Source organism: Mauremys mutica, chromosome 6 (genome assembly GCF_020497125.1).
Source record: "Mauremys mutica isolate MM-2020 ecotype Southern chromosome 6, ASM2049712v1, whole genome shotgun sequence".
Lineage (NCBI taxonomy): Eukaryota > Metazoa > Chordata > Testudines > Geoemydidae > Mauremys > Mauremys mutica.
In genome coordinates, this window is record NC_059077.1 from 54,776,124 (window position 1) to 54,801,129 (window position 25,006).

The 25,006-nt window shown below is 42.2% G+C and overlaps 1 protein-coding gene across 1 annotated transcript in view; it reads left to right on the forward strand.

Moving 5' to 3' along the window:
• ADGRV1 (adhesion G protein-coupled receptor V1) overlaps positions 1-25,006 on the forward strand; it is a 421,267-nt gene that overhangs the window by 121,694 nt on the left and 274,567 nt on the right. The window contains exons 48-60 of the mRNA XM_045021061.1: positions 899-1,065; positions 1,163-1,306; positions 1,758-1,865; positions 3,197-3,449; positions 4,170-4,292; positions 6,085-6,307; positions 8,096-8,300; positions 14,579-14,725; positions 16,653-16,908; positions 19,361-19,563; positions 20,193-20,369; positions 20,844-21,026; positions 22,539-22,718. Coding sequence (XP_044876996.1) covers positions 899-1,065; positions 1,163-1,306; positions 1,758-1,865; positions 3,197-3,449; positions 4,170-4,292; positions 6,085-6,307; positions 8,096-8,300; positions 14,579-14,725; positions 16,653-16,908; positions 19,361-19,563; positions 20,193-20,369; positions 20,844-21,026; positions 22,539-22,718 — 2,369 coding nt within the window. The remainder of the gene's footprint in view (positions 1-898; positions 1,066-1,162; positions 1,307-1,757; positions 1,866-3,196; positions 3,450-4,169; positions 4,293-6,084; positions 6,308-8,095; positions 8,301-14,578; positions 14,726-16,652; positions 16,909-19,360; positions 19,564-20,192; positions 20,370-20,843; positions 21,027-22,538; positions 22,719-25,006) is intronic.

Consider the following 25,006-nt stretch of genomic DNA (forward strand, 5'->3'; position numbering starts at 1 on the left):
GTGTTAAGATTCAATAGATAAAACGGCTTCACTAGAGCAATTCCACTGACTGTCACTTCTATCAGAGTTGAGAGACTTCTGAAATCTCCCCTACCTCACATCAGTTTATATGGAACAGTATTATCACTAGACTTCTCTTAAATAAGACAGGGTCATAGTAGTATTCTTGTAGCACCCACAATATGCAAAAGTACTGTCCATACAGTTAAGATGCCTGTCTGTGTCTGAAAGAGTTATATTATAAAGCCTCAGTCCTGGCACATGCTCAATTTTAGGCAGTGTGAGTAATTCCATTAGAGTCCCATATGACTAGTCACAGTGCCTAAAGATAAGCACTTATGTAAACCTTTGCAGGATTGAGGCCTAAATAACTTCAGTGGGGCTACTCATATGAGCAAATATACTCACATAACAGTTGGCAGGATTGGGGTCCAAGCTTTCATTTTTGTAATTTAATTCTGACAACACATTCAAAATATCCAAGTTAAACATCTGTACATTATGCAAGTCTTTCCAAGACTGACTTCAGTCTCATCTTGGGGAAAAATTCTTTTTTTTTCCTTGTGGGTGGCTTTTCCATTAGCTTGCTTTATTTTGATCCTAGCTGAATTCCAATATGACCCTTTAAGAACTACATTCTGTCCATCAAAGATTCCCTGTATGACTTGCTTGTGTATTGAGAATACATATTACAAAAACATTCGTCTGTTGAGTTCTAATTGTGTTCTCATTGTTTTAACCTCTGGATGCATTTACGCTAATAAAATGCAAGTTCTGAGTGATGTCAACAGTGTTATTCCTCCTGGCATTAGGTCTGAATTTAGCTTGTGAAATCAAAGATAAGATTGGAAACCCCCTCATGTATACTCTAGTAACTAGTATTTTTAATGTATTGCAGAGGGTGGTATCAGTGTGCTGTCTGTCTTACAAAGTTTTGTGGAAGAGTCAGTATCTAGCTGGTGTTTCTTTACATCAGGAGAGTCTTTATATGGTGTTCTGTTGCGGACCTCCCCAGCTAGCTTTTCTTCTATCTATCAATGGAGAGGAGTTTTTGTTCCCATTGAGGTAAATGTTTTTATTTTAATCCATTTCTCATGGATGGTACTAATTGATTTGTAAAGTCCAGTTACCTCATCAACTTTCTTTATGGTTCTCCTCTTAGGACTTCAGTATACGGAATCCTCAGAGTTGTGTGACATTTCACATCAGTGGTGCTGCCTTTCTAGTGATTACTCATGGAGGAACCAAACAGGACTCTTCCAACAATCATGTGTATACATTCACACCTGGACTCAGGGTACTATTGGTAAGACTTCTACCTTATTTTAGATGCTTTAGAAAAAAACATTCCTGGGAGGCCAATTTAGTATTGAGCTCCAGCACAGTACTTGTGCTCTCAATGACCTAAAATATGGCATTTTATAATAAGATGTTCATATACTCTAGTGTCAAGATCTTAATTTTTATGAATTTAATGAATGAATTTAAATTCTGGTAACATTGACTTAAAATCAGCTAGTGCACCACTATTTACTTAAAAGGAGTTCTACTTGTTTATGCCAGAGATTGTCCATAATGTTTTCATGACATTTTCATGTGGAAATTATTGAACAGTCAGATCTGTGTAATCATGGAACTTTTTAGATATTTTAACAAAGTTTTGTATTGAATAACATTCCTTCATTAGGCAAATTAGCCATATGTGAAGAACTTGAATCACTTCACAAATTTCTCTTGTCTTTGTGCTGCCTTTACAGATACAGACTCTCTCAGTTCCAGAAACCAGAGATGTGAAACACTTCACTGTCAACAGTAAAGATTATTTAATTATTGCAAGTCATACAACTGACTCCAAATCCATACAGGTTGGAATGATCTCCCCTTTTCATTTTTAATATGTGTGCAGTATACATTTAGCTCTGATTAGAAATTCCTAAGTGGCAATCAGCATAATGGTATTTAAGTACTATTGACTTGTGTAGCGGGGCGCCCACTCACTGCTGCGGCGCCTCCTGCTGTTCATCCTGGGAATTAGCTCTGTCCACTCTGGAGCGCCCTCTACAGGCCGGTGTCTCGCTTGCCACTGGCCCTGGTGCTGGGTCTCCCCTCCCCAGGGAACCCCCAACCACCTATCCTCCCCTTGCCTCAGTCTTTGGCTACTGCCAGTCACCGTCTAGTCCCCGCTCACTGGGGTGGACTGCAGTATAAATGCACTGGCAAGGAGGGTTTGGACCTGCTGCCTCTGCCTACCCTTGGGCTGCCCCTCTGCAACCCCAGTACCTTTTCTGGGCCTTTAGCAAGGCCTGCAGCCTGGGGGTTTTCCAGGCTGGAGCTCCCCAGCTCCTCTGGCCTTTCCCCAGCCCTGCTCCACTCTAGGTACTCTGTTCAGCTCCCCAGCAGCCAGGCCCATCTCCCTCAATAGCTAGAGAGAGACTCTCTGTGTTTAGCTTCTGGCCCCAGTCCTTTTTTAAGGGCCAGCTGGGCCCTGATTAAGCTGGCCACAGCTGTCGTCAGCGACTCACTCCGCTTCTCACAGCTGTTCTCACTCCCTTTCCATGCTGCAGCCCTCTCCAGGGCTGCTTTTAACCGCTTCAGGGCCAGAGTGGGGTGACCACCCCACTACAACTTGCTACCCTGAATTCTACAAGAAGCTGAATAAAAATGAAGTTTACAGACTGATTTAGGTTTACCAGTATTGTCTGCATGAACTTATACAGATATACCAGATGTGAATCATTATTAGAAATCCTCCTACTTTGAAAATTATGTCATTTAGTACTTGTGCTAAGGGGAAGTAGGCAGCCTTAGAGACAGAAGTTCTCTTATCTTCAGAACAGATAAACCTGCATGCAGCTTCTTTATACCACCCTACCATTGTACCTCAGCCTTCATGTGGAGGGACCATCTTTAGAGGTAAGTGGTAGCTCAGTGTCCAAGCCCATTCAGTTTTTCACTTTCTGGCTGAGGCGATCAACAAGAATAACATCACGGGTGGGGGTGATTTTGCAGTGCAGATGCTTGTCTACTAGGAACTGGAAGGAGAAAACCAACTGAATTGACTGAGCAGCCATTAGATGTTAATGATTCAGAGGATAATTAAAATAATCTAAAGTCTTCAGAGTGACATCTGATTTCTGTTAGCACAATCTGACTGTACTTAGATCTAAAGAAAAGAATTATGTATCATTTCCCATAGGTTTTCCAGTGGAATGATGGCCTTTTTGTATTGCATCATCAACTCCCAATTTATGGAGCTCTGCACATGGCCCTGTTTCCCAGAGGAGGTTTTATGTACCTAGCAGTTTCTCTGTCGAATTCCAGCCAACACCCCCTTCTGTACCAATGGTCAGATGACGAGTTTCAAAAACTTCATCAAGTGCCAGTAAATGGAATAACACACATGGAGGCCTTGACTTCTGGGTCTGATATCTATCTAATAGTTGCAAAAGGTATGTTGCATGATACAAGAACATGAGTTTATGCTGGTCTGTCTGATGGGAAAGACACTTGGCTCAGCAGTGTAGACAGGGATTTAAGATTGAGAGGAGAGAGGCCATACTTTCTCATGAGAATTTTATCCGTGACAATCTGTTTTATTTATTGGACAGATAAAAGTGTTGCATCCATTTTCAAGTACGTGCAGAATAAGTGAAGTGTTGATTTCCAACATACACTTTTCCCAGGAACATTGAGGGTTATTAAATTCTTACTATTATAGTTGCTGTTAGCATCCTCTGCAATGTATGTGCTGTGCAGAATTCATGGAACAGCGGTGGAGATGATTGTTATGCCACAATGTGATCCATTAGGCAGTCCTGCTTTCCTAACACACCGTTCTGTGTCTGGTGAAAAGGCTTATGGTACACTTCCCGCTTAACTATGCATTGTCTTGCATTTGTCATTTTGTGCCCCAACAACCTTAACATTCTGAGGTGTGTGGGTGTGCAAACATAGAAGCTATTAAATGATCACCATTTGCAACCATTGTCCCAGTTACCACAGATATCTCCTGTCCTAAGCATAGAGGAATATGTGGTAATCTGGCTCTCTGTGTGGTAAGATCTGGTAAACGCAGACATTTTGATGTGAACCAGCATTGCAGATGTTTAATCATTGATCAGATTCATTGTGTAGTCAAGCTTGAGATTTATTCCCTTTCCCCTTTGCAGAATCCAGTAATTCAAGTGAAGTTTTGGTCTGGGAGACAGGACAATCTTCCTTCAGGCATTTTCAGTCTCTTTCTTCTAGTGCGATAAACAAAATCCACACCTTCATGCCTCCTTCAGGTTTAGGTAAGTTTTAGGTGACTACAGTCTTTGTTCCAATAGTAGCTTTTACACTGGTGGTAGGACCTTACTGAAAATAGTGCTAAGACAATGTGGTAGCTGCATGTCAGTCCATCATTCTTCTGGTGATGTGAATCGGCACCAAACAAATTACAATGACACGCAGAAAGGATGGAAGACCTTACAGCTCAAAATAGCAAAAATACTCCAGAAGTAAGGCAATGTTGCAAATATATAAACATAATTACTCTGGTGGTAATGCAGCAGATTTAATTAAGGTCTTCATTTGAGAGAGACTGTGCACTTAATTTGGTTCATGATTTGACGGAGCTCCAAGGTGTTGGATGACCTCCAAAAGACAGAAAGGCTGACCTCTGGCTTATGGAGTAATGTTGACAGGAGATCTGGAAGAAACAGGCAGAAGTAGATGGGAAGTGTACTAAATGTGACTACTATACAAATAATAATGGGGACTGCCCTTTCCTGGCCAGAGCACGTTTCAGTTTTTTTAAATATGGTTTTCCATACTGGAATAACTTATTTGGCCTTCAGTAACTCCTCACTTAACATTGTAGTTATGTTCCTGAAAAATTTGACGTTAAGCAAAATGATGTTAAGTGAATCCAATTTCCCCATAAGAATTAATGTAAATTTGGAGGTGGAGGGTTAGGTTATAGGGAATTTTTTTTTTGCCAGACAAAAGACATTATGTGCAGTTTGACTCTCAGCTGTGACTAGGTAAGTGAATATCCTCTGGTCCCAGAGCTCTGGTGCAGGTATGGGCCAACAACACCCCCACTCCTAGGCCTGCAGAGTCCTCCCCGTGCAAGCTCTGCGGGTTTGGGCTTGACATGGGAATCAGGCAGAGCAGGGAAGGGACACTGCTGCATCTTTCCCCAGCACCCGATGGGGATGTCTCTGCTGGCCTCTGAGCAGCAGATCACACAAATACCTGCTCCAGTTAGTCACTGAATGCCCCCTCTCCTCCCAGGGTGCTGGAGAAACCAGTTGTCTCCTAGGGGAACCAATCTGCCAGGTTGCATGGTATGCTCGGGACACACAGTGCAGAGGCACTGGGCCTCTAGATCCCTGCAGAGCTGGAGACAGCCACAGGCTTCTGGGGCCCCAGGCGCTGACTTTTCGAACTGCCGGGGGTGCTTGATCCCTGACTCTGCCCCAGGCCCTGCCCCCACTCCACCCCTCCCCCAAGGCCCCCTGCCTCTTCCCATCCCCGCTCCACTCCCGCCCCGCCTCTAAACCCAGCTCTGCCCCCTCCCACGAGCACACCGCGTCCTTGCTCCTCCCCGCTCCCTCCCAGCCTCCCTGCATGTTGTGAAACAGCTGATTGCAGAGAGGGAGGGGGAGGTGCTGATCCACGGGGGCCGCCGGTGGGCGGGAGGTGCTGAAGGGGGTGGAGGGCGTTAGAACATTGTGCAACTTTAAATGAGCATGTTCACTAATAGAACAGCGACTTAATAATGAAACTACTTGAACTGGGATGACTTTAAGTGAGGAGTTACTGTATTCTGAACTCCCTTGCTGGCGTTACACTGATGTAAAACTGGTGTAAATGCATCACCATCAGGTGCTTCTCTGCAGAACTTCATTTAGGACTTGAAATGTAACTGCTGAAATAAATAAGTGAATAAAAATACTGAACAAATGTTCTTTTGTCTCAGACCTTGAAAGCAAGACTGGTCAGTGAGTTCCTGTGAGCAAGCATCGCTGGGATTGCACTGAGAAAACGATTACATTTGTCTCTTAGCTTTTTCTTTTCTTCTTCTTTTTTAAAATGCAGTCCATGTGCTACTAGCTGGTAAGGATAGATCAGCACTGTATTCCTGGAATTCAGAAGTAAACCAGTTCTCTCTAGTGCTGGAAGCACCTCCTGCTAATCATATCACTTCGGTTACTATGAGATCGCTTAACTCCAACAAAAGTCTAATTGTTCTGTCTGGAGAGTCTTACTCCCAGATTTATGAATTGACCAAAGTCTCCAATGAGTCAGATTTTATACCTAGGTAGGTTTCTCATGTTATACCTCTCATCTTGCAGCTCCTCTTCATTTTTTTTAAATGTTTCTTGTGATACTCTCTAAAACAGCAACTAGAAATATTAGACTCCAGCCCTGTAAGTACTCTGTGGGTAGAACTCTCATTGATATCCCTAAGAGTTTTCAACATAAGGGCTGTTACATAATCCATTGAAGTCAATGAGTGTCTGTTAGTAGACTGTAGATCATGCCCATGTAGTGCTTGCAATTATGTTCCTTACTCATGTGTTTATATACAAAAAAAGCATTTATTGTGGTTGAATGGGGATCCAGTTCATCATGAATTTTTAGTCAGTTTTGTTGTTTTTTAGCATAGAACTGTTCAAATAGTAGCATTGCCAGCAGATTGAGGGACATGATCATTCCCCTCTGTTCGGCACTGGTGAGGCCTCATCTGGAGTACTGTATCCAGTTTTGGGCCCCACACTACAAGAAGAATGTGGAAAAGTTGGAAAGAGTCCAGTGGAGGGCAACAGAAATGACTAGGGGGCTAGAGCACATGACTTATGAGGAGAGGCTGAGGGAACTGGGATTGTTTAGTCTGCAGAAGAGAAGAATGAGGGGATACCTGAAAGGGGATTCCAAAGAGGATGGATCTAGACTGTTTGTTTTTAGTGGTACCAGATGATAGAACAAAGAGTAATGATCTCAATCTGCAGTGGGGGAGGTCTAGGTTGGATTTAGGAAACACTTTTTCACTAGGAGGGTGGTGAAGCACTGGAATGGGTTACCTAGGGAGGTGGTGGAATCTCTTTTTAAGGTTTTTAAGGTCAGGCTTGATAAAGCCCTGGCTGGGATGATTTAGTTGGGGATTAGGCCCTGCTTTGAGCAGGGGGTTGGACTAGATGACCTCCTGAGGTCCCTTCCAACCCTGATATTCTATGAAATACAAAATTACTTTGATTCATTGAGAAAGACAAGGTGGGTGAGGTAATCTTATGATTGTTATTTCCTTTCTATAAAAAAAAAACCTTTCAAGTAAAATTACCCTTTGATCAATAAAAACATTAATTGAAAGTCTTAAAAAAAGAAAAACCTTGATGTTTTAAAATCCAAAGCTTTCAAAGCCCAATCTTCCATATTTATTAATTTTGAACCTTAATATTCCTGTTTTCATATGACACTCGTGTTTTACTACTTACTTTTTATAATTTTTAACTCAAACGTATAAGATAATGAATTTTTACTGTGTAACATTTATGGATGTTTTGTGCATTACAAAATTTTGCTGTTTTCTCTATCCCCTGGGTTAGTTATTTCCCTCATTTTTAAGATCAGGGTTCCAGTTTTGGTCTCTTGATTGATGTTTTAATGTATATGCACCCATATCAGTTTATGCATCTCTTTAATTCTCTTTCATGCATTATCAATAAAGCTGGATGTTCATCATGATAGAAAATGTGACAGTTTTTTTTTAAATAAAATGTCTTAGTATTTGTTTCCCTGACAAATCTAACCCTCAACTAAGGAAGAGTCTTAAATTATTTTTTACAAATTTACTGTATATATGTCTAGTGTGGAACAGGATGGAATATGATTTTAAACTTTCAAATAATGGATTTTAAGTTATATCTCATGATTTATTGTGAAAAATAATTAAACATTACCACAAATATTGTGGGCCATGTCTTTACCTTTTTTTAAACTGAAATTATGACACCTGTATTTTCTTTAATGGAAAAGCCATGATTATTCCCCATTTTGCCACAACAAACTACTATTAATTATAATTATTTTGTGTGTGTTTTTATGCTAGTTCAGGTGAATTGATATTTGAGCCTGGAGACATGGAAGTTGTGCTGGCAGTCAATATCCTTGATGACATAATCCCAGAGGAAGAAGAGTTCTTCACAGTGTGGCTGAAAAATCCCAAAGGAGGTGCAGAGATTGGTGCTAGTGGTTATGTTAACATAATTATTCCATCTAATGACAATGCTCATGGAGTCATTGCATTTGCTCAGGTAACAATACTAAATTTAAGTCATGAGAATATATATATACTTTGTCCAGAACAAAGGACGCCAACATGTAAAAACTGAAAACAGAAAAGGGGATGGGCCTGATTCTCCATTGCCTTTTATCATTCTAATTTAGTGTTGCTTTATACCCATTCAGCATAGATGTAAGTGACTAAGCAGGGTGCAAGGTAGTACCCCAGTATCAGAGGGGTAGCCGTGTTAGTCTGGATCTGTAAAAGCAGCAAAGAGTCCTGTGGCACCTTATAGACTAACAGACTTTTGGAGCATGAGCTTTCGTGGGTGAATGTGTACCTTATGTGAGATTTTAATTTCTTAATAAGTGTTGGTCTGAGTAATATAAAGTACGCTAACCTTAAAAAAAAAATCTGTTCCAGAGTCCATTGTTAGGATGGCTGGAGTGGTGAGAATTTACAGAAATCTGTAGGACCTTTTACTGCATCACAACAAGCTTGGTAGGCTATATCATGGAGTAAGCTGAGATCATTTCCAGGTTCAATTTTATTCTGTTCCTGTCTCTTCCGCTATCCCACGATGCGAGGATGATGTCTGCCAAGGAGGTTCATTGGTGGGTTTTTAGGTGGCTGAGGAGCCCAATTCATGCTCTGCAGATTTTCCCACAGAAGTGACAGGTGTAATCTTGGAGGAGACACAGTTGTTGTGCCCTTTCTTTCCTCCTTTGTCACTTCTCTGTGTCATGAGTATGTCTGTTCTCCGCAAAGTGGGTTGTGGCTTGGTGTATAGTGTGGCGCCACTGTGTTCTGTTCTATGCCAAGTCCTCCCTGTTTGTTGGGTTGATGTTTAAGTTTAAGATGTACTTTCAGTACGTCCTTGAAGTGCTTCCGCTGCCCTCCATGAGCCCTTCTTCCCTGACTTAACTGGGAGAAGAGTACTTGCTTTGGGAGGCGAGTGTCAGGCCTACATACACTGTGACCAGCCCAGCAGAGTTGATGTTTCATGACCTGTGCTTCTACCCTGCTGACATGGGCTTCAGAAAGAAGGCTGATGTTAATGCATCAGTCTTCTCAGCTGATCCTGAGAATCCTCCTGAGGCAGCGCTGCTGGAAACACTCCAGCTGCTTGAGATGTCGTCTATAGGTTACCCAGGTCTCACAACCATAGAGAAGGGTGGGGATAAAAACTGCCTTGTAAACCAAGATCTTGATGCCTGTTTGCAGATCCCTGTGATTGAAGACTCATTTGAGTAGTCTTCCAAAGGATGTGCTGGCTGTTACAGCGGATCCTGTAATCAATTTCTGTGGCACTGCTGACTGTTTGGGAGAGGTATGGAAAATGGTCCACTTTTTCCAGGGGTACTCTGCTCATGGTGATTTGTGAAGTACAAAGAGTAGTTTGGTTTTCCGGATGTTGAGAGAGAGAGACCCAGGCTGTGATAAGCATCTGAAAAAAGATTTAGGGCACTTTGCTGGTCGGCCTCTGTGTGTGCGAGGATGATGCAATCATCTGCATACTGAAGGTCAGTGATGCAATTCACATGATCTTAGATTTTGTTTGGAGACATCAGAGATTGAGAAGTTGGTCCTCCATATGAAACTTAATCCTGATTCTGTAAAGTATTCCTGTCCCGTCCTGACCGGGAAAATCGAGAAGTGTGCTGCTTGCCAGGAGCTAGGATTCATGATGTGACGGAGAGACTGTTGAGACTCATCAAGCCCTCAGATCACTACCCCTTCCTGCTTCTCCATGTGGACACCAATGATACTGCCAAGAATGACCTTGAGCGGATCACTGCAGACTACATGGCTCTGGGAAGAAGGATAAAGGAGTTTGAGGCGCAAGTGTTATTCTCATCCATCCTCCCTGTGGAAGGAAAAGGCCCAGAAAGAGACCGTCGAATTGTGGAAGTTAACAAGTGGCTACATGGGTGGTGTTAGAGAGAAGGCTTTGGATTCTTTGACCATGGGATAGTGTTCCAAGAAGAAGGATTGCTAGGCAGAGACGGGCTCCACCTAACGAAGAGAGGGAAGAGCATCTTCGCAAGCAGGCTGGCTAATCTAGTGAGGAGGGCTTTAAACTAGGTTCACCAGGGGAAGGAGACCGAAGCCCTGAGTATCAGAGGGATAGCCGTGTTAGTCTGGATCTGTAAAAGCAGCAAAGAATCCTGTGGCACCTTATAGACTAACAGACGTTTTGCAGCATGAGCTTTCGTGGGTGAATACCCACTTCTTCAGATGCAAGTGGTGGAAATTTCCAGGGGCAGGTTTATATATGCAAGCAAGAAGCAAGCTAGAGATAACAAGGTTAGTTCAATCAGGGAGGATGAAGCCCTGAGGTAAGTGGGGAAGAGGGATACCAGGAGGAAGCACGAGCAGGAGAGTGAAAGACGGGAGGACTCCTGCCTCATACTGAGAGAGGAGAATGATCAGCGAGCTATCTTAATTGCCTATACACAAATGCAAGAAGCCTGGGAAACAAGCAGGGAGATCTGGAAGTCCTGGCACGGTCAAGGAATTATGATGTGATTGGAATAACAGAGACTTGGTGGGATAACTCACTTTACTGGAGTACTGTCATGGATGGATAGAAACTGTTCAGGAAGGACAGGCAGGGCAGAAAAGGTGGGGGAGTCGTACTGTATGTAAGAGAGCAGTATGACTGCTTAGAGATCCAGTATGAAACTGCGGAAAAACCTGAGAGTCTCTGGATTAAGTTTAGAAGTGTGAGCAACAAGGGTGATGTCGTGGTGGGAGTCTGCTATAAACCACCAGACCAGGAGGATGAGGTGGATGAGGCTTCTTCTGGCAACTAACAGAAGTTACTAGATTGCAGGCCCTGGTTCTCATGGGAGACTTCAATCACCCCAATATCTGCTGGGAGAGCAATACAGCGGTGCATAGACAATCCAGGAAGTTTTTGGAAAGCGTAGGGGACAATTTCCTGGTGCAAGTGCTGGAGGAACCAACTAGGGGCAGAGCTCTTCTAGACCTGCTGCTCACAAAAAGGGAAGAATTAATAGGGGAAGCAAAAGTTGATGGGAACCTGGGAGGCAGTGACCATGAGATGGTCAAGTTCAGTATCCTGACACAAGGAAGAAAGGAGAGCAGCAGAATATGGACCCTGGACTTCAGAAAAGCAGTATTAAGCAGAGTGCCCAAAGGGTTGGTCCTGGGGCTGGTTTTGTTCAATATCTTTATTAATGATCTGGAGGATGGCATGGATTGCACCCTCAGCAAGTTTGCAGATGACACTAAACTGGGAGGAGTGCTAGATATGCTGGAGATTAGGGATAGGATACAGAGGGACTTAGACAAATTAGAAGATTGGGCCAAAATAAATCTGATGACGTTCAACAAGGACAAGTGCAGAGTTCTGCACTTAAGACGAAAGAATCCCATGCACTGCTACAGACTAGAGACCAAGTGGCTTGGAAGCAGTTCCGCAGAAAAGGACCTGGGGTTACAGTGGATGAGAAGCTGGATATGAGTCAACAGTGTGCCCTTGTTGCCAAGAAGGCCAACGCCATTTTGGGCTGTATAAGTAGGAGCATTGCCAGCAGATCAAGAAACGTGATCATTCCCCTCTATTCGGCATAGGTGAGGCCTCATCTGGAGTTCTGTGTCCAGTTTTGGGCCCCACACTACAAGATGGATGTGGAAAAATTGGAAAGAGTCCAGTGGAGGGCAACAAAAATAATTAGGGGGTTGTCGCACATGACTTATGAGGAGAGGCTGAGGGAACTGGGCTTATTTAGTCTGCAGAAGAGAAGAATGAGGGGGGATTTGATAGCTGTTTTCAACTACCTGAAAGAGGGTTCCAAAGAGGATGGATCTAGACTGTTCTCAGTGGTAGCAGATGACAGAACAAGGAGTAATGGTCTCAAGTTGCAGTGGGGGAGGTTTAGGTTGGATATTAGAAAACACTTTTTCACTAGGAGGGTGGTGAAGCACTGGAATGGGTTACCTAGGGAGGTGGTGGAATCTCCTTCCTTAGAGGTTTTTAAGGTCAGGCTTGACAAAGCCCCAGCTGTGATGATTTAGTTGGGGATTGGTCCTGCTTTGAGCAGGGGGTTGGACTAGATGACCTCGTGAGGTCCCTTCCAACCCTGATATTCTATGATTCTAAGATAGCAGTCCTGGATGAGGATCAGGATCACGGCAAGGTAAATGGAGACTGCTTGACACCAGTAAGAATGATGAATGGTTTGGTCTCTGAGCCGTCGTACAGAAAGGTGGCACTCATCCCATCATAGAGTAGTCTGATGATAGAAATGAATTTCTGTGGACAGCCAAACCTACACAGCACCTTTCATAGGGCACCATGATTGATAGAGTCAGAGGCCTTGGTTAGGCTGATGAATGCCATGAACAGTTTGTGGTGTTGCTCTCTGCATTTCTCCTGAATCTGTCGGGCCACAAACATTATGTTGGTTGTGCCTTGGAATGGCCTGAAGCCACAACGTGATTTGGGGAAAAGTTCCTCGGCAAGGGGAAGGAGGTGGTTTAATAGGATCCGGGCAAGGGTCTTCCTTGTGATGGAGAGGTGAGTAATACCGCTATAGTTCCTGCACAGAGATTTGTCCCCCTTCTTGAATATTGTAACAATGTTGGCATTCTTAAAGTCAGGAGGATTTCAAGCCAAAAAGCACCTTTCCCATCTACTTGGTGCTGCACCATGAAGCTTCTATTGTCTTCTAATAGAGCCACTAGCTTTAAAAACCTCAGCAGGCCTGGTGCATTTTGATATTTTGTCTCAGTGATGGCACGCTGGACTTCCTTAGAAGATGGGAGATCAGCAAGATGTTCCATTGCTGAGTGTTATGGAATGAGCTTGATGGTGTCTTCAGAGACTATGGAGTCGCGGTTTAGAAGGCTCTTAAAGTGCTCCTTCCAGCATTGTTTAATATCTGCATTGTCCTTGAGGAGGGTAGAGCCATGCTGGGAATGTAAGAGGGTTGGGCCTTTGGAGCTTGGCCCATATATATATATATTGTTGCTTGAAAGATGCTTCTCAAGTCATCCTGGTCTACCAAACCGTGGATCTCAGAGGCCTTTCCTTGCCACCACTTGTTTTTGATGTCACGTAGCCTCCTTTGGACTTTGGCTTTGAGCAGGTGATAGGCCTCATGTTTTTGTTGGTTAGAGGAATCATTTTGCCACTTACAGAATGCTCTTGTCTCCCATAGAACAAAGATATTTGGGAGGGTGGCAGTTCTCTGATAGCATGGAAACTGTAGGACTAGGACAAAGCATTCTGGGAAAGCATACTAGAAATGTTTTTCTAAAAGATATATACTTTAGTTCAAACAGAAGTTGTGAACTTGGAATTAGTGGGTGAAATTCAATGGGCTGTGTTATGCGGTAGCTAGATTATCATAATGATCCCTCCTTTAAAATCTATAAAACTATGAAAGAGGGCAGAGATATAAGCAACCTACTTTTCATCAGTGTGAAAGAGACTGCAGGGAAAAGGACCAGCAATGGAAAGGACTGGGGAATAAGCAGAGCAGCAGATGGAAAAGGAGTACCTATGGCAGTTAATGGGCACGTTGTGGGATAGACCTGGGAATGCTGATAGAGCCCACATCAAATTCATATTCCTTGGAATGATGACCCCCATAATGCTTCTGTTCTGGGCAGAAATCACTATCAAGGGAGACCTGAACTGAGAACCCATCTTAAAGGGCCAGGTTGACCTAAGACAGGCATGTACAAAGCTGTGCAAAGCTATCATGCAAAGGGAAATAGGAGCCACAGGAAATCTGGCGAGAGTGCTGTGGTGCAGATATACCCAGAATGCACCTTCAGGTACCACAGAATCAACTGACAAGAACACAGTAAGCCCTGGCTGGAAAATTGTATACATAGCAAGTCCTCACTAAATCAAATGCTGCAATTTAAAAATGTAAACTGAATCTGCCCTGGAAGTTCCCCATGTTTCTCATCCATTTAAAAACTAGTCCGGGGATGAAATCATTGTAGCAAAACAATTCAAACTTGGGTACCTAACATGAGGTCCTTAAATACATATTTAGGCACCCCAGCAAAACCTGCCTAATTTGTTTGTTTATTTATTTAAATATGTCCATGGGAGCTTTACGGGCTTACCACCTCTGAAAATTAGGTCACTTCCACAGAAGTGTGCAAATACAGATTTGCGTGCTTAACACTGGGGATACAAGTTTTAAAATTTTGCTCCTAATGCCTCAAGATAATTTTGAGTATTTTGTATAGGATCTCGTCGTGTGTTTTCTAGACATTCAAATAATTAATTTGTATTGTTGTACTCTATTTATACCTTTCCAGAATTCTTTATCTAAGCAAGTTGAAGAAATGGAACAAGACAACTTAATCACCTTGAATATTGAACGTTTAATAGGAACGTATGGCCGAGTTACAGTACAGTGGATAGCCAATGGGAGCATTAATGATATATTTCCAGCATCAGGAATGGTATGTAAAAATGGTATGCTGAAATTAGTGAAGCACTGATTTAAAAATACTTTATAAAATATCCCAAGTCTTAACTGTTGTCCCTTCTTGGAGTGCCCAAGTATGGCAGAACCCTTATTTTTCTCTCCTCAGTACATAGTGACCCACCTTAAGACCAATGGGACCTGGGGGCCCTGGGTTCTTTGGGCCCAGCTCCACCTAGTGCTTGGTTGCATAAACTAATAGACAAATCCTGTGACTTTTAGGACATTACAGATTACACATACAAGGAATCAAGGGCCAACAGATTATGACAATATACAACAATTATTCCTGGAAAGAAATAAAATCAGAGAAAAGAAAGGGAATTGGGTCAAAGGGGCAGGCAGAGAATCAAGTACCGGTATATCAAATAAATGAGTGAGCAACCATTCTGCCAAAATAAACACTCCCTCCCTCAAAAGCCTACAACAAAGTGAAAGGGAAAGTAAAGAGAATGCCCCCTAAGGTCTCCCTGCAGGCTTTAGCTAGCTGGTGGAGATGGACCTTGAAGGGTGTGGTGTCCTTCACTGAGAAGCCCTGACCGTTCTCTGGCTCTAGTGCTGGGGAGGTCTACTGGGTGCAGCTTCCAGTCAGTGCTTTCGAGCAAGGCGGAGTCTTGAAGCTCAGCCTCTCTTGGGGAGTGGAGTGCACCTGGCCACTCAAGTCCTGTTCATCTCTTGGATCCCAATGCAGGGGGAAGCCTACGGGTCTCAGCAGGCAGGCTGCCCTTTCAGCTCAAGACAGATTCTGGTCCTCTGCTGCACAGAGCAGTTCAGGAACTGTGTCCTCTCGCGCTACTGGAACCTGACTCTTTGCATCCAGTTCTGTCTCTGAGTCCTCAATGACTTTCACCACCCAGTCATGTGCAAGCTCTCCAGGGTCTGCAGTTGGTCACGTGGGTGGGCTCATCAAGCTCTGGCCCAACCCGCTTTGTCTGTTTTTGTGTCTTGAGCACAGTGATGCAGACAGTCTCTGTTTCAGTTCTCTCAGTCTCTATGCCGTTGTTTGTGGAAGCTGTTTTTTTCTGAATTCTCCCAGAATGTTAAGGGAGGCTACATGGTTATTTTAAATGTGATCAATGCATTTATTTATACATATATTTAAAAATATTATAGTGACAACTTAAAACAATAATATAATTGTCAAAATGGATTATAGATGGGTGAATAATAAACTTCATGTTCAGCAAATAGTTTATTTGAAAAAAATATCATGACATTAGTCAACTAAGTCATCAGTTGAATATTATTCAGCCAGCACTAGTATTGATACTGTGCCCCTAAAATCAACATTTGTTAGTAAGGGGAGGGGTTTTGGGTTTTCAGCAATTTACTGACTTTCTCTGCTTCTTGACTTAGACAAAGCAGGAAAGCAAAGTGTGTGGCACAAAAAGCCACAATACAGTTGTATTATTAGTTTGAAATGATTGAGTTATTCTGCTGACACCTAGGTCCAGATTTTCAAGATGGGTGTTTTAGATACTTATATCTGTTTTTAAGAGATCCAAATAAAAATGGCTTGATTTTCATATGTGCTGAAGTCATTGAGAGTTGTGGGTACTCAGCATCACCAAAACTCAGGCCAGTGTTAGTTAAGAACTGTTTCTCCCTCCTTGTGTTTCTGATTGTTTTGCTCCAACTAAACAGCTTGCATTTTTCCAAAGTGACTCTCTTTTTGCTGTTCTCTGTCAGTGTTGCTAACCTCTCTGGATCTCTTTCAATTATTTTTCTGTCTTCAATGGTGTCACTCCACCTCCCAGTTCAGTATCATTTTCATATTTTGTTAATGCTCTGTTCACACTTTTATCACTGATGGATTTTTACAAAAGCAAACCTTGGTGAAGGTGCTTACCATAATAGTATGGCAAAATGTTTGACCTATTTTTTTATTTTTTTTTACTTTTTAGATAACATTTTCAGAAGGTCAGGCCCTGTCAACAATCACCCTGACAGTTCTTGCAGACAACATTGCAGAGCTTTCTGAAACTGTTGTTATCACACTCACCCATGTCACTACTGTGAGTATTAAGGATCCCATGAGAGGAGCCATCGTAGACCCTAAGAGAGCACGAGCTGTGCTTACCATTTTGCCTAATGATTCTCCCTATGGTGTAGTTGGCTGGCATACCGAGTCTCTCTTTGCTAAAGTAGCGGAGCCTGAAGGTAAGTCAGTCTTATGTTCCTAGCAAGGAGCTAATATAATGGCATACAAAAGTTGTCATCTTTAGAAGTTCTGATATCAATGATGCCTTCACTGGTTACACATTTCCTCTTTCTGTTCTGCAATGTCATCATCACCTTTCAATATTATGAACTGCATGCTGCAAATTTGTTAACTATAAAGTATTAACTAATGAAAGGCAAATGGCCTGATCCTGCTGTCACCCATTGCTATGCCAGTAGCTGCCAGACATCAGAAAATCTTTGGAGGGGAGATGGCATGGAAGGCTGCTGCTGCTCCTAAGCAGTGAATTTAACTGTCCATTCACATTCTCTGTGATTTGCGGTGAGGACAAACAGGGACGTAGGTAGTGGGGAAAGGAGTGAAAACTCTGCTGTGACGTTGGTGCAGTCATACTAGATTCTGGAACTTTGCTGGACTTATAGGACTGTCTGGACTGCATGCAGAGCCATAGTGGTCTTCACTTTAAGACTTTTCCCTACTCCATATTGTCCATCAGCAGTTATTGTTCCTGTGGAGCTCACATCCTTTCCCCCAAGAGCTTAGCTCCACCACTACTTTCCCCCCTCTCCTTTCCTTGCCATCAGGCTCCCACTCTATCCTTTTCCTGCCTCAGACTTTTCTCCTTCCACCTGCTTCTTTGACATTGGCATCCCATCACGCCTCATCTCCTACAGTTTCAGAAACCCTTTGCTCAGCCTCCCAATCTTCCTTCCATGCACTAGCAGCTACAACTGATCTGAAAAATTCCGGCAAAATATTATTTCATTGGAACTTGCTGATATGTTGAAATTGAAATGAAGCTCTGGCAGAACCCAGACACCAGCTTGCCCACCTTGCTTCTTGTTAGCCAATTGGGAGTTGGGCTGACCCAGAGGTCAGGTAGCCCTGGGAGCCTCAGGGTCCCATCTCCTCAGCCACCCAATTAGCTGGGGCTCCTAGGGCTTCCAGGATTCTGGCTCCGTATCTGCCCACCAGGTGGAATTTTGTTTAAAAAATATCGAGACTAAACATTTTGATTTTTCAAAATGACTTTTTCCAGATTTCTATTTTGTGGAGGATTTCAAAGATTTCTAAAGTTGTTTTTGGTCCAAATTGAAACAAAAATACATTTGAAATTCTTCATAAAATAGAAATCTGAAGAAAAAATTTGATTTGAAAAAACAAAACAAAAACCCACCACCCAGTTCTCTACCCAGCTCTAATAACAGCCACTCACCTGCAATCTTTTCCTCTACAAGGAGAGTTCCCCTGCTTCCATCTCCACATAAGACATGTTTTTTCCCCATTCCTGTCTCTACCAGCAAGGCTAGCAGGATTCACCCACAACTTCCATCCTGGAAGTTCCACAAAGGCAGAGGAAAATAGTCTGTCGTGTGCTCTTTTCTGTGCATGAAATATGCTTTTAGGAGCCTGGCCCCTCCTCCTTCCCTGCCACAGGTTCTCAGTCGATGGAGTAGTGTGCCCAGCAGATGTAATCAAGCTGAATTTTGTAGTAACTTATGTGTTCTATACATATGTATAAAACATATTCCCCATGCTAGTGCATTACAATGATTTGTGTTTGGCAGCTGATAATTTTTCAGAGTTTAATCTGTAAATTATTATTTTTTGTTAGTATTTCAGAACATGTTGCCTATAGGGCTTTTCCAGATGCAAAGTAATGGAAATGGATACTGCATTGTAGTTCAACATTTACAAGCAAAAACATACACTAGTTGCCTTTTCCCCTCCTTTTATCTTACCCTTAGCTTTCCTGGTTTGTTTCTTTTACCCACTTTTACCCACCCCTCCTGCCCTAGATACAGGACTTCCAGCCACACCGTAGGTGTTCCGCAATTTCTTGGACTCTGGTGAAAATCTAGTTTCCCAAGGGGGATTTGAGTCATTACTGGTATGAGTGCATTTCCTTTTCTGGGGAATTTGAGATGTAGACACGCACGAATAAAGGGCAATCTCTTGCCACCAGAGTCACTGCCACAGAGGTCGTTTCTTATATCTGTATCAATAGTGACGTCAGAATGATTTAAAATTCATGAAGGGCACTCGAAACAGGGGATGGAAGGAAGGGGGAACTGAATGAGAATGTGTACATTAAAGGTTTTGTATAACAAAATTCAATTCTTACGTTTCTCAAAAAAAATTTCTTCTCAAAATGCTACCCGCCCCTGCATTCTGTGCAGAGATTTAAATGTCCCTCATGCGCTTTCAAACAGCTTAGGTTACTAAATTTTTAGGCATAGAGTGCACTGGTTGTGATGTTGAACATGAATTCGTGCTCTAACATTCCATTGATTTCAGTGAGTGATTAATCGGATAATTCTAGCACAGTGAGATTAAGTGGAAAACCAGCAGGGAAAGGGTTAGAGCAATCATACGTTGATGGGTTTTTACCAGAGCTAATATAGATTTCTTTCCCAATTCATCTTACAGAGAATCCTACTATTGTTACTTTACAAATTCTTCGAGAACAAGGATTTGTTGGAGATATTGCAGTACAGTTGAGCACCAAACCTAATTTTGCCCTTCAGCCCTTCAACCAAGCCACAGAGAATCAGGATTATGTGATAGAAAAAGAAACAATAATTATGGCAGAGAACACAATCATGACTTATGTTATTGTCACCGTTTTGCCTGTGAGTAATTGAAAAGAAGAGACATTTTTGTTATATTTTAAGGAAGATTATAGTGTAGGTTCTGTCCAGGGGCAAAAGGAAAAGTGTAACATTCTATTAGTATTGTAGGAGGAAAATTGGCTCATTAAATCTGTTTCAGTAGAATCTGGACACTGGTAACTAGTTTGTGAGCAATCCAAATTGCTTTGTTTACTGTGAAACAAGTAATTTAGTTTTATGGAAACTTATTTTTGAATTTTAAACCCTCTTGGGAACATGTTGGGTTGTAAATTTGGCACAACTTCAAACTGTAAAATAGTTTAGTTCACTTTACATGCCTTTTAACAGATTTATTGTTCAGATTCGAGCAACACCAACTTATTGGGGCCAGTAGACTTTATCATGACCAAAAAAAATGTGTTTGTATAGGATGTTCAAAATCCTTCAGGTCCTCCTCGTCAGCAGTGTTTTCAGAAATCCTTTCCCCACTTTTCATAGGTGATGTGATGTGAGGCAGGGAATTAGTTATTTAATCTCATGGTTTTACCTGATTCTGCTCAGTCAGCAGCCAGTCAGTTTCCTCCTTTCATAATATCCATCTTATAACATGAACTTACAATGGGGGTGACGTTTTAAAAACATTTTCACAGGATCATGTTCCAGAATTACAGGAAGGATTTGTAATCAATATTACTGATGTGCATCTGTTGGATTCCTCTCTTGCTGGAGGGCAGCCAAGTGTGAAGAGACTTGGGTTAGAAATAGCTGAGGTAATAATTGAAGAGAATGATGACCCCAGAGGAATATTTAGTTTCAATGTTTTGAAGGTAAGACTGAATTTTAAACATTTACTATTGTATTCTAGCAGTAGGTTCCATGTTTTTAGGCTGCATTTAAAAATTGTCTTAAAAAGATTTCTAGCACTAAACATCAGTTACCCGGTACACTGACCAGATACTGGACAAGCAATTTCTATACAAAAGTTTTCTTGCTGCTAATGATACTTAGTTCATGAGAACATGGGACTTGTTAAAACACTAAATCAAATGGGTTATTTTTACCCTAAATACATCAGATTAACAATTTGATCTTTCTTTAATAATAATAATAATAATAATAATTAATAATAAATATTACTGTCTTGTTTGATAGATTATATATAAAGGGACTAACTCGTTACTTTAACGCATAGCCCCTTATCTTTAGCTACTTTTGAACATTTTGGTTTCAACCTTTTTGCATGGGATGAGAAAGGAGAAATACATTTGCCTTGGCACTCAACATGTTTTCTGAATTTTCAGGATTTTAGTGGAGCAGTTGCTGGTTATGAAGTGCCTCCACCACAGAATATACTGAAGCTGCCAGTTGTTCGGAAGGCTGGGAGGTTTGGGTCAGTAAAACTATACTGGGAAGCCATGCCTGCCAGTGCTAGTGTGGAAGACTTTACACCATCATTTGGAAACCTTACATTTGCAGATGGACAAGTATGCTGTTGCTAAAAATATAAACATTTCTTAGTTAAGAAGTCTCAGGGTCTTTTGCATTTGTTTCCTTTAAAAGATATGAGTATAAAGTCTCAGAGGACATTTCTGCTTACTATTTATGGTCCAAATCCTGTGAACATGTACACAGGTACTTAACTTTAAGCACATGCATAGTCAGTCGCATTGACTTTAATGGCACTGCTCAAGTACTTAAAGGGAAACATGTTCATAAGTGTTTGCCACATTGGGGACTATATCTTTACACCTCCACCAGTAAAAAACAAAAACAAAAAACCCACCCTTATTTTTGCCTGATAAGTGGGAAACTTATAATTAGCCCATGTTTTGTGTGGACTTACACAATGAATTTTTATGTTGCTTAAGCTGCATTGTTAGATTTCACATCACACTTGGAGACACAAAGTGTGCACTTTTAGGGGCAGCTTATTTCATGTGTTGGAAAATGGATCTTGTGAACAAAATCATGTTTAGCACCAAATAAAATACATTCTGTGTATTACTGCATACTAAAGAAGCATATGGCAGAAGAGGTAAGCAGGAGCCATCCAATCCAAACACATTTTCTGAAAATACCTTTTCATATTTGCAGCATGAGGGCCAAGGATAACAAATTAGAGAAGGAGTTGGCAATTTTCAGTGTACACCATTGTGGGGTTTTTTTTGTATTAGTGTGAAAGTCTGTGAAAAAGGACCCGTGAAATTAAATTGTTTACATAATTTACTAATTTAAAAAATCAGTTTTCTGATCACCCTTGGAATAGTTAAAAGAATCCATCCAAATTTTCATCATTGTTTTTTCTGCTTCCTTCCTGTTGTTGAAAAGTGCCTCTTGGATGGGTCCAAGAACTGCAATAATTCCACACACATTTAGTCTTACCCCTTCCTCTCTCTGCTGTGAAAATGCTTGCCTGCCACCTTCTCAGTTTCACATTCAGCTCTGCTGCTGCTGCTGCTGTTAATAGTCAACACCCTCTTGCAGGGCTTAGGAAAGTGTGTGCACCTGAGCTTCCTCAAGAGCAGCGTATCAGGCAGGAAGTGTGAATGACCATTATCAAAACAGTGCTGTCAAATATACAATGTGAAGAAACTGAAAAAAAAAATTTTTTTTGTCTAATGACTTTCAGTAATAGTGATCTTTACTTGTAATAATAGTAAGCCCAAAATTTCCATATGGAAATGTGATTATTAAGTTCACAGTATTACTTTTAATTCACAGTATATTGGGATTTCAGTAGGTTAAATTCCTCACAATTTTAATAGGAATCCAGAAAGTTTTATAAATGAGTTTTAAAAATATTTCAAACATTCTGGTATGGTTTTGTTTTAAAAAGCCGAATATATAAATAAATAAGCAAGTTTGAGAGCCAAACTAAAACAATTTAGCAATCTTTTGCAACTTACAAAATCTAAGACTTACATTTTCTGAGTTTCATTCAGTGAATTCACTGTTGTATCCTGTAATGTTTTATGGGTTCTCTTTTTTTTTTGCAGGCTGCAGGGGTGATAGAGATCACAATCATAGATGACACTGCAGTAGAATTTTTAGAGCTATTCAACGTCACTTTAATCAGGGTGACAGGTGGTGCCAGACTTGGGGATGACACTGTGGTGACTGTCACTATTCCACCAAATGATTCTCCTGTTGGATTATTTGGGTTTGAAGAAAAGAACGTAAGTGTGAGCAACTTGGTGCGTTTTTAAGCATAAGAAGGAAGAACGTTATGTATCATCAACCACATAGTCACTTAGAGTCAACTATCAATGTGCAGATTTTCCTGAACATAGCTTTCAGCAATGCAGACAGTTAAACATTTTATATTTGTACAAAATGTCATTTCTGCAGCCCAGCATCTCCCACAATTCTTGCCACCGGGGCTGCTCTGCTCACCCTTGCAGCTCACAGAGGTGAATCAGTGTTTTGGCGCCACTGCTCTATTCACGCCCCTTTTGCTTGTGGTTGTGGTCAGATTCTCTGCCTCCACAGCAGCATGCAGATGTTAGTTTCAGTGCTCCTTTCTTTCATCTGCCTAAAGGGGTATTTTTTGACTAATTCTGGAGCAGATTTGAACAGTGTTCTCCCTCCTTTACTCCTCCCCCTGGGCCAGTTTTTAGTCAGCTGTTGGAATCCAGGTGACGTCTCCTCTGCAATGTCTCCCTGCTGGCTCCTCTACATCTTTTTAAGTATGGGAGGGCTGTCTAGAAAGCACTGAAAGAAATCCAAATGGAGCTCCATCTGTGAAACTGCCTTCCCGAGCTCAGCAGATGGTGAGTTGTGCCAAGCCTTCACTCAGTCTTCCGTTCCTAACTCTATTCGGTCCTGGGGCTATGAATCGGACTGGGATGTGGGGTCTCCTACCCACCAGAGCAGCCGCATCTCCAAAATGGAAGATACTGCCCTGGAATCTCTGTGCAGAACAGGGAGAGGCTCCAAGGATGAGGAGGACCACAGTCATCTGATTCAGGGGTAAGTCCTAAGAGAACAGAGAGGGGAGAGCTGTAGAGGTCACAAGTCTTAAAATAGGTCTTGAGTGTCCTGGGGAAAGAACCAAGGGACAGCCCCCCCCTTCCCAATTTGGCCAGAGAGTTGTGGAAATGTTTCCCTTCCCCTCTCCCTGCGGGAATAGGCTCCAGTAGGTGAGGACTCAGAAAGAGATCTCACAAGAGGTCTCCAGGCCTGTAGGAAAGCTAGCTGCAAAAGGCCTTACCAAAGCCACACTGGATCTAATATGGTTTGTAAGTGAGCAAAAAAGTGAAAAAATCAAAAAAGGGGAAGGAAAAGCCTAAAAGATGTAGGAGGTCTGAATCCTGTGATGACTCCTCCACCAAGGATGGTAAATTGTCAGGCTCTGACTCCAATCAGGACTGGGGAAAGACTTAGCAAAGCCACATCATGCCTCTAAGACAGAATTCAGACTGGCCTTCAGACAAAGGCACTCCTTTCAGCCTTCATCCTGACAAAAATACCAGCAAAGGGACAGCAAGCTCTCCAAAAGAAATCCCCGTAACCGTGGCTCCAGAGAAAAGCCCAGCGGGAACCCTGTTAGCCTGTTTATGACACAGACCACCTAGGTCTCTGCCTCTGCCCTGAGCTGAAGTTAGGGAGAAGTATTTCCTAGAGGAATGGGTTGCATTGACCATGAACCAGTGGGTCAGTGAGATAGTGAGCACAGGATACTCCTTCGAGTTATGGGCTCCACCTCATCTGTTCTTCGTCTAGTCCCCCATCTTGAATTACCCCAATAAGCATGACGTAATCCAGAACAAGATATCTCATCTCCTGGATACTGCAGTAATAGCGAATGTCCCTTCAGAAGAAAGTTTCTCAGGGTTCTACTGCATCTTCATTGTTCAGAAACATGCAGGGGGAATCTGTGCTATTCTGCATCTCAAAAGGCTCAACAAGTGGATGAACAAAATGAAGTTCCAGATGGAGACCCTAATCTCTATGGTGTCATCCCTGTCCAAAGGGGATTTTCTGACATCAGTGTATTTGGTGGATGCATACCTCCTCATCCCGATCAGACCGTGCATCAGTAGATACCTAAGGTTTGCTTATGGCAGGAAGCGTTATCAGTACTGGGCGCTCCCACTCAGCTTGTCCTTTGCCCTGTGGGGCTTTACAAAGAAGATGGTGGTAATCAGAGTCAGATAGCAGGTTACCTACCTGTATCTCTTCCTAGTCGACATCTCAATCAGAGCGCCATCCCCAGCAACAGCACACAGAGCTACATCCCTGACATTGAATCTCCTGCAGGCACATGGCTTTATTATCAACATTAAGAAAAACTCCTTGATTCCATCCACCAAAATAACTCACTTGGGAATGGACATAGACACCTTGATAGTGAGGCTATAGCCTTCTCTAGAATGGTTCCATGGCACTATGGCACTAGGCCTTGAACTGCTAGGCCTCCCAGTATCATGCATCGAGATCGCTCCATGAGCACAATGATACATGA